At 41.0% G+C, this 13,559-nt stretch overlaps 1 protein-coding gene across 2 annotated transcripts; it reads right to left on the reverse strand.

The window, feature by feature from the left end:
- Nucleotides 1–475: 475 nt before the first annotated feature.
- Nucleotides 476–11,096, reverse strand: LOC101710459 (G protein-coupled receptor 83). Of its 2 annotated transcripts, XM_021250210.2 has the most exons (5): nt 10,936–11,096; nt 10,149–10,490; nt 9,401–9,526; nt 8,202–8,335; nt 476–7,817 (listed from the first exon to the last, which is right to left on the reverse strand). In XM_021250210.2, the coding sequence occupies exons 2-5, from the start codon at nt 10,476–10,478 to the stop codon at nt 7,166–7,168; spliced, it is 1,242 nt and encodes a 413-aa protein (XP_021105869.1). In that variant the 5' UTR covers nt 10,479–10,490; nt 10,936–11,096; the 3' UTR covers nt 476–7,165. The 2 variants fall into 2 exon arrangements, with proteins under 2 accessions (XP_021105869.1, XP_004872300.1); XM_004872243.3 differs by having other exon boundaries at nt 10,149–11,096.
- Between the last annotated feature and the right edge of the window lie 2,463 nt (nt 11,097–13,559).

The following is a 13,559-nucleotide window of genomic DNA, read 5'->3' on the forward strand; positions in this document are numbered from 1 at the left end:
TGTGAGTAAGGCTGGAACTTTCTAAAAGACTACCAATTATTAAAGGGTCCCAGCATCCAAAGGAATTCTGAGTATTTCTGAGGGTCAGTGTGATGATTGTAATGATAACTGAAGCAAGACACTTACATGAATGGTAAATTCAGAGTGTCAGGCATAGGGCTTCTTAGCTGTGTTCTCATTCCCTTCCGCAAATTCTTCCGAAGCTAAACCTTGGGATTTCTGGATTTGGCTTTGTTGAGTGAAAAATCTTACCTATTTTGGGTATTGTAGCCTTGAGTCAACTCACTCTGGGTCTCTGTTCTCATCTCTTCTCATGAAGGACCAGAATGTTTTACTGATTGCAAACCAGAAGGTAGAGACTTGAGTTCCTGGTGTTTTCATGAATAAACTGTTGCTTGGCTCTCTCAGAAGCTTTTCTATGAGAGATACCATAGGATTTGCTTTTAAGTTACACCCCCCCATCCATTCCCATTTCAATGCCCATATGAAGAGCATGTGAGAAGTTTTCAGTGAAGACCTTAGTTTATGATAGTCACTGTGAATCACAAATAACTACTATGTAAGCAACACCCCCTCCCTTGACCTGCTACAATTAGAAAATACTAATAGAAGAGCTTGGAAGTACTTTGAGCAAATAGTTTTATTTAGTATACATATATGTCCTAACCTACTCCCCCCACCCCCCCACAACACACACTATCCACAACCTGTAGTCCCTCCCCTCCCTGACCCAGAATTCACAATAAAACATTGAATTATGGTACAGAGGAACCAGGGATACTGTTAAGTATATTTAAAGTAACAGTAATAAGTCAATAAGTAACACAAGTGTCCCCGCTTGGAACCCAAACTAATGTCCATTTTCCTTTTATAACTCAGTGAGACTTTTCTCATTCCCCTTTGTTAAGATGTCTCATTGTAATTCATCAATATAGCCAAGGGAGCCTTACTTGCTGTATCTTTTAAACATAGCAGCTGTGGGAATTTGGCAGTCTCACAGTCTTTCCCTGGGAGTCTTCAGTTCCACACAGCCCACACAATCACTAGGTTTGAACCAAGTAACTAGTGTATGATATGCTTGTACACTTATGCCTAGTATATTGTCCACAGTTCCATGAATCTTGTGAGCAAGGACAGAGTGGCCATAAAAACTGAAAATCTGAAAGTCATTATTGTATCATTAAGTACAGTTCCATTGCAGGGGGTTCAGGGACCACAGGACATTGTTCAGGCAGATATTGGATTAGGAAATAAACTTCACTAACTACCTTACAAAGTGCAAGGGGTCACATTTTTTTTATTTTGGGGGAATATTTTACAATGCTATTTCATTTAAACTTTACCTTATTGAGGGATTTTTTCACATCAAATTTTTCCACATGAGTACCAAGTTGTATGTACAAAGGTATTGACAAACAGCCTCTTCTCTAAAATTACAAATAGAGTGTTTGGCCAACTGTTAATGAAACTTGCCACCACATTTAGACCAGTATTCTGAATGGGAAACCCTATAGATCAGAGATCTCAAGGGTCAGCTGGATCTGTATCTCTCCTTTAGGCACCTTCTAAGATCATCACAGATTCTCAAACGGATGAAAATATTTTCGACAAGATCTTATTGATACAGGGATGATATAGGAGATGAAATAAGATCTACAAATGATATAATGGAAATATTACAATTTTCAACCTGTAAGATGTCTGATACACCTAGTTCCTGTTCTCTAAAATTGAAGAATAAATTCTAGGAACAATGGACGAACAAATGTTTACTGAGAGGATAACTCCTAAGAGGAAGGAGAGGTCCTGAATGGGTATCCCAGGGTCCCACTTCTCAGGGGAAGTTTTACAGAGCAAAACCACATAAGTACAACGTGGATTACAGCTATGATCAACCAATAAGATTATAAGTACAGTTGCTTAGGTAACATTGAACCAATGTGGACGCAAGTCAGGTAGCAAGTGTACATGGAAGGAATAAAGAACTTTTCAGAAAGGGGTGAGTCCGAGGGTCTTGGTCACCCACCGTGGTGACTGATGTCTATTTACCATTAGACTAGGAGTTACCACTTAACTTAGGCCTGGTCATTTCATCTTTATCTTGAGGCCTGACCTCCAACAGATGTGCCTCTGGCTACAGTGTAATGTGTTTTTACCTTTGTCCTGACTCTCTCGAGGGTCTAGCCCTGTCTGACTGCCAATAATATTTCTGCCTAGCTTAGCTGTTTATAATATTATCATAAAAGAATAGCAAGATTCACTTGTGAATTGTAAATTCTAATGCTACATTTAAATTAGTCTTATTAACATAAATATATTTACTTAATTCTAAATATGGGCACTTCTTTCAGGGTCTGCATACATTATGTCAGAACTTTTCACCAAGCTAATATCTACATTGTTTCTTTCATGCTTAGCTTGGCCATCCAGATAAGGTTAATATTTCCTTCAGCATCAACTTTACCTTACCTTAGAATGCACAAAGGTAATCCTCAAAGCTGTATGTAGAACAACAGAAGTTGAGTGCTTTGCCTTTTAAGAGAACATACCATTCAACAGAACATTTGAAAGTGAAATTCATAGTCCTATCCAGATTCCCCAACAGGCTTTAGTCTTGTACTATGGGATAAAACATTGACAACAAACATTTTGAGAAATACCAAAAGATCTTACTTTGAGAATTACAAAGTCACATCATGTATAGGTTATTTACTTTAATAGTATATAGGATAAAATTTTGAAGTAGATACATACAAAATTGTGGGCAAGATTATCAGAGTAAACGAATTCATTCCTACTCACATACTGTCTACAATGGTCCATCTCCTTTATGTGGTGCAGAGGACAACAGATTGTCTATCAGTGAGACTTTTCCTCATAGTCCAGAGATGTTGACAGACTTCAACAATGACAGAGTAACAAATGGATCTTCCACATGTGTAACCATGGTTCCAGGTAGGTACTTGAGATACTGAGGAATGTACTTCACCTGGTGGAAAACTATCTGTTAAAAGATTTAATGAAGAAACAAGCATATTCAACTTTAGAAAATTCCTCATAAGACAGGCAAAGGTATTTTAGTTCTCTGTTCTCTCTACATGTGCAAATGAAGGACCAACTACAATTGTGGAAGCTTTTATGAATGCTTAGCTGCCTACCAACTACATGTGCAATCTTTTTAAAAAAGTCATTTAACCTCATGTTTTCTAGAATTAGTCAGCAATGTTCCTTTTCTCTTATTAAAGGCTTTATATATTTCTCTCTAAAGATTTGTGTAATTATTTGTGCATGAATGTGTTTATGTTCTGTATATGCTACTCCTCTAAGTGTTTCTTTTTATGTGTGTTTAAACATAAACACCATGTTATGTTGACAGAAATGTGAGTACTACAACAGATTTTAATAAGATAGTGTTAGTGATTGCAACAATGTACAAAGCAATCTTCTAGTCACATACAAAAATAATAAAAATTTTGAAAATTTCACAGAATTTGCTCATTCAAACAGATAACTGAAGAACGGTGCTTAGAAAAAAATTAAATTTGAGATAAGCATTATGAATGAAAATCTGGTATGTTTTAAAACATGATCAATCTGTGTATGTGCATTTTTGTATGTGTGCATGTTTATGCTTGTATATTTATGTGGGCATTTACGTGTTTGTACACGTGTGCTGTGTACAGGTATGTGTGTTGGTATATTTATGTGTGTTTGTGTACATGTATAAGTGTATGTGAATATGTATCTACATGACTGTGATAGCACAGAAAGGTACCTTAACTATGGGGGAGGAATTTTCAGCGAAGGAGGTCTTAAGCTCAAAACACCTATGAAGAATCTCCATGCTATATATATATATATATGTGACCAATAAGTAAGGCTGATTTCCAGGATCCTAGATATCTTTTTCAGTAGATGAATTCCCCCACTCCAACTTGTACCATTATGATTGAACATTGGGACAGCTGTGTGTAACCTTCCTGTCATCAAAGCATTTCTCAGAATGTACCAGCTTGGACCAAGATGTGATTTCTTATCATCAGACAAAGGTTAGGATATACACCTGGACTTGCAAAAGGGAAGAATCTGGCAACTTCTCTTTTATGTTACTACTGTCAGTCTCTCCTAGTTCAAATATACATTTCAGAAGTGATGCCATTCTGTTAAGAATATGGCACTGATAACACACAGTCATTACACTTAAAACTGTTTCTTCAAAAGTGAAAATAAATTTTGCAAGGCTATTTATGTAACAGTTTTACTGAGTCTTCCAGGTGGCTAATAACTATATCAAGGAAAAAGCTGGCTAGGGTGAGTGATGCAGTTTGTGTAAACGAACATACATGGGGCTTTCAAACCACATGACCATAGTTCTTTAGCACCATGCTCAAATCCACAGAGCTAAAGGGTTGCACACATCAACACAGATGATGCAAAGATGAAGTTCTGTGAGTTTGGAGTTTTCAGCCAAGTCAGTAGCAAACATTGAAGCTAGATTTTCTGTCAAGCATGGATTACTCCAGATTCCCAGCCTTACTGATGATATAAAAAGTCTAATTTTTGTAGAGAATAGAGACAGGAGTAGGAAGGGGTTTTCCTCGGAATGAGAGAACATTAGGTGAAAATACAGTAGCACAATAATCATTTGAATTACAGTGATAGCCTTTTTATCCAAATTTCTCCTACGTCTAAGCAGGAGAAAGAGGATATCAGAGCAAGGTATGATTCCTCCAAGAAGTACTGGGTACCCAGAAATAATTCATTCTGCACTCTCCTTTTCTGACCTTGATCAGTTAGCAAACTGTCCTGGAATGTAGCCATCTTACCAAAAGGAGAATGAGTGGGAAGGGAATATCTCTGTCCTTAGAAGAATAAGAAGAATTTACATGAGGAGAGATAAAAAGAAACTAGCAGAGCTCACCATTAACAAAGCTACTAATCTCAAAGTCAGCTAAAGCTAAAAGAATATACATAGAAGTAAATTTATATTGGTGACAACAGCAAATGTGGTCATATATTCATCCTAGGGCTTCTCTAAATATCTGATTTTACATGTGAGTAATAAATGGTCAATATTTTTAGTTGGTATGTTGCAGATAGGAAGGGAGAGGAAGTGAATGATTGACGCATGACAGTGAAAATGGAAAGACTCAGTTTAAACTACAATTAACTCTCTTCCTCCAATTTCTCCTTGGTCTAAAAAGAGAAGCAACACTGCAGCAAGTGTGTAAATTTATCAGAAATGCTTAGGGTTCTAACTCCATAAAACCCCTCTACTTGTCCTGTCACCACGTGGGATCAGACTAGCCAAAGCTAAATTCTAGTTAATCGTCATGCTCTTGGACATTGGCTCATCTCAAAGGACATTGAATAGTATGTCGTTGTTAAGAAGATAATGATTAAGATGAGGGGAAGAAAGAATGGGAGAGAAAGAAATAAAAGCAGAGGCACACACTCACTCTAAGCCAATGACAACTCTATTTCAAAATTGTTAAAGTCAATAATGTGGCAAAGTAACTGCAAAGTTTACAGCAAATGCAGAAGCAAAAGTCTAAAGCCACTCAGCCAGACCTGGGACTATTAACAATCTCCAGGATTATCTGGTAATAATAGAAGTCTGTTGTTATTTTTTTTAATTCTTTTACAGTTTCTAGAAATTATTTTTTTCTTTAGGGTGTTGTTATGGAGAATGGGGCAGGAAGAGAAATAAACAATAGCTAAAATATCATAGAATAGGAAGAGTTTGAGAAAACATGAATGGCTGGAAAAGAAACAGATCTGATCTGGGTATAATTCCTCCAAAGGGAATTGGGCTATATTATTGGGGATCACTTTGTGGTGACACTCCTACTCAATAGACACAGAGAGTATGAAACTTAAAAAGAAACAGGCAGAATGAGAAAGAGGGAGAAGGAAGAGGAAGAAGAAGAGACAAGGAGAAGCAAATTGGAGAGAAGCTAGGAGGAGAGATAGGGAAAAGGAAGAGGAATGAAGATAGAAGAGAGTGAGTGTAAGTGGGAAGGAAAACAGAAAATAAGATATGAGAAGAGCAAAGGAGAGTAGAAGATGGAAGATGGGAAGGCAGGTGATGAGGTATTTAGAGGGAGAGGAAGGAGAGAGCATAAGGAGAGGGAGATCAGAAGAAGAGAACAGGAGACTGAGAGGGGAAACACAAAGGAGGGGAAGAAGGAAAGAGAGGGGGCAGTAGGAGATAAAGAACAACTGTCAAGGGTAGTGAGGAATGTCATGAAAAAGAGCAGGAGAGAAAAATGAGAAGGACAAGAAATTCCATTCTCATCATGGAATCATCCTGTCACACCACAACCTTAATAATATTGCCCCTGAATAAAAGTAGTGGCAAGAGAAGGACATGATATTACTTCCTTCTCATCTCTCTTGCTCAGTTGAAAAACTTATAGGCTAAAAATATAAGAATAATTTAAAAAACAATGAACACATTGTATTTTCTCTTTTCTCAACAAAATGGAAAAATTAAATAGCATATATTTATATGAAACAAGGAGTCAGAAACAGAAGTTTTTTTGTAGTGCTAATTTGGAAAGAAGCAGTCATCAAATTATTGCACAACAACCTGGGAAAATAACCCCAGTGATCTGGGTTAAACCATTTAGCTGCCTTGTGTTTTCCTCTACATCTGTAAGATTTCTCATTCTCACTTCATTATAGAATATACTTGAAACAACTTCCACTTACAAGGTGCTTTGTATTCCCATAGCTTCTGAAAGAATTTCAAAAACTACACTCTCTCTCCTAGCATTTTGCTAGAAATGTCAGTAATCAGAGAACAAGAACTATGGCATGGTGGTACACAAGAATGGAAAGGGGCATTGGTGAACAGAAATAGATGCAGTTTAGGAAGCCTCAAGTCAGAGTGAAATTTTCCTTTCAGCAGTAGAGAAACACCTCTGATCCACCTGAACATCTAATATCCTCAGTGTACTGGTGTTGCAAGAAACAGTAGGAAAGGGGAATATGAAAGAAGACAGGGAAAAAATGAAACAGCAAGTGAGACATGGTTGTTCACAGGGCTCCTACCACTCAAGTACCAGCCCCTGCCCCATGAGAAATTAATGAATTCTAGTTATTTTAGCCCCATCCTATGTCAGGTATTTTGAGGATAGATAATGATCACGGTCTGGGCAGCTTAAACTCTAGGCACTGAAGGGTAAAGAAAAGAGATTTCTACTGCTGGGGAGGGAGGAGGACTAGGTAGCTCATCAAAATCTTTGAATCTGGGGAATTTAGGTACACCAGGGTTAAGATCCACCCAGGCAGGACGGTAGGTCGGTGAGACAGAGATTAGTTGGTGGTGCTCCCCTCTCAGGCGGCTGATTCCATCTAGCAGCATCTTTTGGACTTCCATGATGACCTTCTGAACTTCAATTCGGAAGCTATCGCTGAGCCAGCAGTAAATGTAGGGGTTGTAGCAGGAGCTGCTAATTGCCAGCCAGTGGAAGAAAAAGTAGAGGCCATTATGGCTTGATATGGACTCACTGGATAGCAACAGTAGGTAGAGGTTGAGGGGGAGCCAGCTGACTGTGTAGACAAACACCACTGTCATCAGCATCTTCAGCGTCTGCTTCTTTTTCCCACGTTGGCAGATGTAAGTGTGGATGTTGATGTCATCAACAGCATTATGGAACCACAGCTTCTTGGCCACATGACCATAGACAACCACCAGTACCATCAATGGCAAGATGAAGAAGAGCAAAAAGGTGCTCAGGTCAAGGTATTTCCATGTGGATTTTGAAGTATATGGGTAACTTGGGAGGCAGGCCATTTCTTTAGTAATGTTTCTAGGTTATAAGACAAAGAAAAGAAAACATCAATTTTTTTCCCTTTTCCTTAAGACCCACAGCCAGCTGTTGCATGGCAATTAGGCCCTAAGGGAGAGACATATTTACTGTTTGTGTCTGCATTGCACCTAAAGCCAAGGGAAATCTGGATTTTACCTAATACAGAATTTTCAGGTGACATATAGGAAAATCATGGCCCCTCCCAAACAGGAAAAGATATGCCTAATATCCATTGCCATGAGAGTTTCTGGGAATGATTAGGATAAATTCCAGATAAGAGAAATTTATTTTTGTGCTCATGCTTTGAAAGGTATTACTCAAGCCAAGACTTATTTCACATGGCTTCCAAGATTCTGGGTTGCTGTCATTCTGTGTTCCTCTTACCCAATCTTCACTTGGTAAAGCTTCTGATAAATGGCATGTGGCAAAGCAGCACAGGTGCTCACGATCCATATGATAATGATGCAAACATTGCCTTGCATCAGAGTAATATGGGACTTCAGGGGATATAGCATCACCTAGAAGCACAGAGATCACAGCTGAATTCAACAATTCAAATTAGGGTTAGTTTACAGTCATTCATCAACTGACTTTCTGGTGCAAAGGTACAAAGACTTCATAGGTGGGTAGATAACATGCTTTGGGTAATTTTGAGTATATTTGTTCAGTTGACAATATGTGGCATTTTGCTCCATGAAAGAGTAACATAGCCAGGGTTGATTAGAAGCCAGGAATCTACATATACTAACTTCAAAGCTCATGTCCTGAGTAAGGAGTTCTGTGAAGAGGATGGATGTCCAAATATATGACTTATTTTTCTTTTATATTATATGGATGGGTAAGCCCTCCACATATTCCTTTATCCCTCTCCACACTGGCTTCCTTTGTGCCCTTTCCTTTTTCCTCCTTCCCTTCCTCCCTCCTTGTTTCCTCCTGTCTCCCTTCTCTTATCACCTAGATCCCTCCATTGACCATCTCACCTAGTTTCACCCTCTTCAATCCTCTTCAATCTTTCCTTTTGTTTCTCCCACATCACTCATTTTCTGGCTCTCTCACAGATGATTAATATGTAACCCCTCTCAGCTTCTTATGGCCTAAACTACTTCCTTTTAGTCATTCACAATCTTTTCCCCAGCTCTGTGCTCATCACTTTATCTCCTCCTACTTCAACTCCTCAACCCTCCCTCAAAGTCTTTACACCCACCTCCCAGACTCAACCCACCATCAAGCCCTGAAACCACACCCATCTCTGACTCATTTCTTCCCTTTCTGCTCTTAGCCAGTCCTGCAATGCAGCAAATAACAAATGTTTTCCAAAGAAGAAGGGAAACACTCTTTATTATTTGCTCATTGCCACTCTGTGTTCCCATAGTGCCATATGAAATTGGTAGCAGTTTTATTATGCAAAATTTGATTTGGTGAAGATCTGTACTTCACCATCTTCCAACTCCCCTAAACTATACATATGCATTCACATACATTGTCTTAAGAAATAAAGACATTTTGACATTTTGTGTGATATTACTTGTTCTGTTTACCTAAAATAAAAATACATTCCTCTACACGAACTGGAAAACACATACCCGACGTCGGTCCAAGGAAATAGCAACCATAGTCATCACAGTTACATAGGCACAAGAGTACTGTGCAAAGCAACTGAGGTGGCATGTCATCTTCCCAAACACCAAGGAATTACAAAGATAGCGCACCTGTGGTAGAGAAAGCTCAGGTGAGACACAAGAACTAAACCCTGGATCCACTGTTCTCACAGGCTCCAAAGCACAAATAAACCCTCCTTGATTCACTAAACTGCTAGCATTATTGTCTCACAAAGCAAACCTTTCTGTACTGCAGTTTTCATGCTCTTCCCATCTTCTCCCACACAAACAGTCCAGCTTTAAAACAAGGAAGGACACCAAATCACAAAAGATGTTAATCCCCTTCAAGTCCAAGCAATGCCTTTTGAACAGTGGGGAAACTGAGGCTGTGTCTTTATGACAAGACCTGAATTCACATGTCAGCCCAAAGCCCACCTACAATAGGTCCCCACTGTCATCCTAAACATTTATGTTTCTCCCAGCTTCTGCCAAGGCAGGAGATTAACTCAGCAATGCAACTACAATCCTGCTTGTCTCTGTTTGGCCCCCAAACTCAATTTCCAAACCTTTTTCATTGTCTCTCAGCCACTCTAGTCTCTGCAAATGGTCTCCAAATCAGTCCAACTGGTTTCAGCAAATACCTCCTGCCAAACAGCTCTCTCTGTTACAAGTACAAAGTTATACCTTAGTTCTCACCCTGCTCCCCAGCCACCCCCCTTAGAACCCAACTTACCAGAGTGAAAGGGGAACTGAGAAGAGCGAGCATCATGTTGGTCACAGAAATGTTGACAACGAAGAGGCCGCTGGCTGTGTGCACCCTCTTGTATTTCATAATTACACGGTTTAAGACCCAGTTGCCTAGGATAGCAGCAAAGACCACTATGGTGTATCCTATCACTAGCCAGAACTGTACCTGCTCGTCCTGGGACACTATTTCTGAAGTTAGAGGACCCGACAGGTCGTCCAGGTCACCCATGTTTGACACGTGGTCTGGCAGCTTATCCATCATGGAGAGCACGCTATCTCGGCCAGCTCGACCAATCGCAGATGCGGCACTGCACATGGCTTGCAGCACCTGAGAGGCGGTGGTGGTGATCAGGTCATCAAAGCCGCTAGGCACACTCAGAGCTTCAGGGGTCAGCTCGTCCCCATAGTTCATGGTGCCAGGGTCCGTAAATCCCCTTTGGGGCGAATCTATGGTAGGGGCCTCCAGACTCATGCCTTTGATGGACCGTGAGGTCCTTAAGCTATTAAGTCAGGGAGCTCCCCGGAAGTGAGATGGGGAGATAAGGCCCTCGGTGGAGAGCTGGGCAAGCTCAGCTCAGTGAGCTGGAGCGCTGAGCTAAGATATTCTCTACAGTGGAAGTGGGGAAGGGAGAAGAAGCGCCGTGAAACAGCAAGAAGAAATGAAGTGGGAAAATGCGTAGAGCAGAGCGGGGCAGCTGAATTTGGGGTGGGCGAACGCTGCTGAGTCCAAATGCTCCGCCCGATTGGAGAGCGCACACAGTGCCTATTCTGACCTGGAGACCTCCAGCGTCGCTTCTCCTCTGCGTAGTGCCGGGTCTTTCCGACTCAGTTTCTGTTGCCTTCAATCAGATGGTAAATCTGTAGGTCCAAGGCCAGCTGACGCTGTGAGCAGGGCGGAGCCACACGCTGCCACTAGCAGTCCCAGCCTGTGCCTGCCGCGCTTTCTGCAGCAGCCCTTTATAGAAAATCTAAGGGCCCGCGCGGGAGCCAATAGGGAGCCCTGGCCGAACCCCCGCCCTATCTATCCAGGCAGCGGCCCCAGAGCCATTGAGAAAATCTTTACTGGTCCAGTCTCCTACCCGCTACGTTTGCTCGTCTTTGGCTCATCCTGCATTTGGGAGCCCAGACTTATGGCTTATTTCTTCACCACCACCCCCGCCCCCCAATCTGCTTTCATCAATTCCCCTTCCCTTACGCTGCTGGATTTCTTTTCTGCACCAGCTCCCAAAACACTGACTAAGAGCTATGGCTCAGAGAACTGAGAGAGGGCTGTGGAGACTGTGGTCTTGATTGGACAGACCAACAGTCTGCTGGATGCTTTAATCGGTACCAGCAACCCAGGTAGCCTTTGGGGGAAAGTGGTTCCGTGGAAAGGCTTGCATAAATTTTGTGGTTTCCTAGATAGAGTGAGATGGGGCAGTTGGAGAATCTGAAAGGAACACTCAAGGAGTCCTTGAGAGCCCAAGTGAGGGTTGCCTGGAGCAGAGTAAGCTCGGCAAAATGTTTTCCTTTCTCCAATCTCTCCAACCTCAGCACCCCTGAGTTCTGCATCTGGCCACAGGAAATACTACAGTGAGGAAGTACCACATTGGGATCTGGACTGTGGCAGGTTAGTTGGCAGGTGCATCACCAAGGAGGGTTTAGGATTTAGGAAGTTTCTGTAAATCCATGCTGACAGCGTTCAAAGCAGCAGGAGAGAGAGGAAGATGGAGTTCAGCCATCATGGTTGCAGTGGAAAAGAGGTTAGGGCTGGTGTTCCAAGACTCCTCTTCCTGTGGGATTTTAAACTTACCTCTCAGAGGAGTCTGGAGGCATTTGAGCCAAAACTGGAGCAACTGATCTGCCTCTGTAGAGGAGCTAGAAGGGAACATAGTGGTGACCTGAGTCAGAATTAGAGTATCCTTTGCTTATTATCACTCATCTTTCTCCCACTAATTTACAGATAGAGAAACTGAGGCTTGGGAGGGAGAATGAAAGAAAGATCATAGAATTAGCTGAAGCACCAGAACTAGAAGTGAGAATTGAAAAGTGGCAGTTCAAAGTATTTTGCTATACAGCAAGATGTCATTCTGAGAAATACTGTTGTTTGTTTCATCCCATCCCATAACATCCTAGCTAGCTTCTACCTCCCAGGGCTGTGGAGGAGGATAGTAGTTGCATTGTTTTTTCCCTTGAGGATCCAGAAAGGGAGTCACCTGGCTGGCGTCAATAATATAAATAAGTACTTATTAAGGAGTAAGCAGAAATTAATTTATCACATCATTACCATCATTATTCTCATCACCATTATCATCATCATTATTTAGGCATGAAGATCACAAAGCACCATGAAGGTGTGTGTGTGTGTGTGTGTGTGTGTGTGTCCACGTGCATACATGAACATGTGTACACACCCTGGCCACATCTCGCTGGTTATAGATTATGAAAGTAGGAGTTGAAACAGAGATCTAAGGATGTTGAAACCAGCTAATTGAGGGTGCTCCCACTTGTAGCAGGGAGATGGTGACTGACAGGCTAACAATGCATAGCTAATTACAAAATATAAACCCTGTTTTTCTGAATGAAAATTAAACCTTCTAAATATAGGCCTAGGCTTAAAGAAATTCTATGATTACTAGATAAGTTCTTTTAAAAAATAAGAAAGGACAAAAAAGTGGAAAGAAACAGGAAAAATAAACTGTATTTTGCTTGGCTGAGCAATCTGAGACACATAAGCAAACAAATTTGAAGGACTTTAATAAGTATTGACTCAATCACACAGCTCCTTCTGTGTCCAGATTGCAAGATCTCAGGTGACTCATGAGTTTTGAGGACTTGTGGGTCAAGAAGAACTTATACGTTCATCAGGACCTGGGACTCAGAAACAGAAATAGCAGCTAATGCTAGTGTGATACAATGTACATCATTTCTCTCTTCGTGGAATCCAGCCTTGAAATATTGTTGTATGGGACATTCACTTGTCCTCTGAGATCCAACCCACTTTTGAAAGTTACAGTAACTTGATTCAGAGAGGCCAAAGAGGGTAAGGACTACAGTTAAGCTTAGCAATCTTGACCTGTATGTCCATGTCTGATGCTCCCACATGGGCCCCCTGCACTGTGCTTCATTTAAATTTTAGAAAAATCTTGTCTTTGACTACCTATTAACAAACTCTTCATTTGTTACTACATTTTAATTCCTTTTGGGCCCTTCTGAAGCCAGCTTAAGATCAAGCACAGAGATGGTGGCCTGGATACTCAGTTGATGTAAGTTGACAAATGTTCTTCTGGAATTGCCGTAGAGGGATCAACTGGAGATCAGTGATTCTCAGCCTGACTCAGCACCTGCTGTAGAATGGAGCTGTGTGATATACTGGGTATATTGCTGGGCAGTGGAAGAGCATGCTGGGGGTTGGAAA

This window comes from Heterocephalus glaber, unplaced genomic scaffold (genome assembly GCF_053883595.1).
Source record: "Heterocephalus glaber isolate CG9 unplaced genomic scaffold, H.glaber_assembly_v1.0 deba00001790, whole genome shotgun sequence".
Lineage (NCBI taxonomy): Eukaryota > Metazoa > Chordata > Mammalia > Rodentia > Bathyergidae > Heterocephalus > Heterocephalus glaber.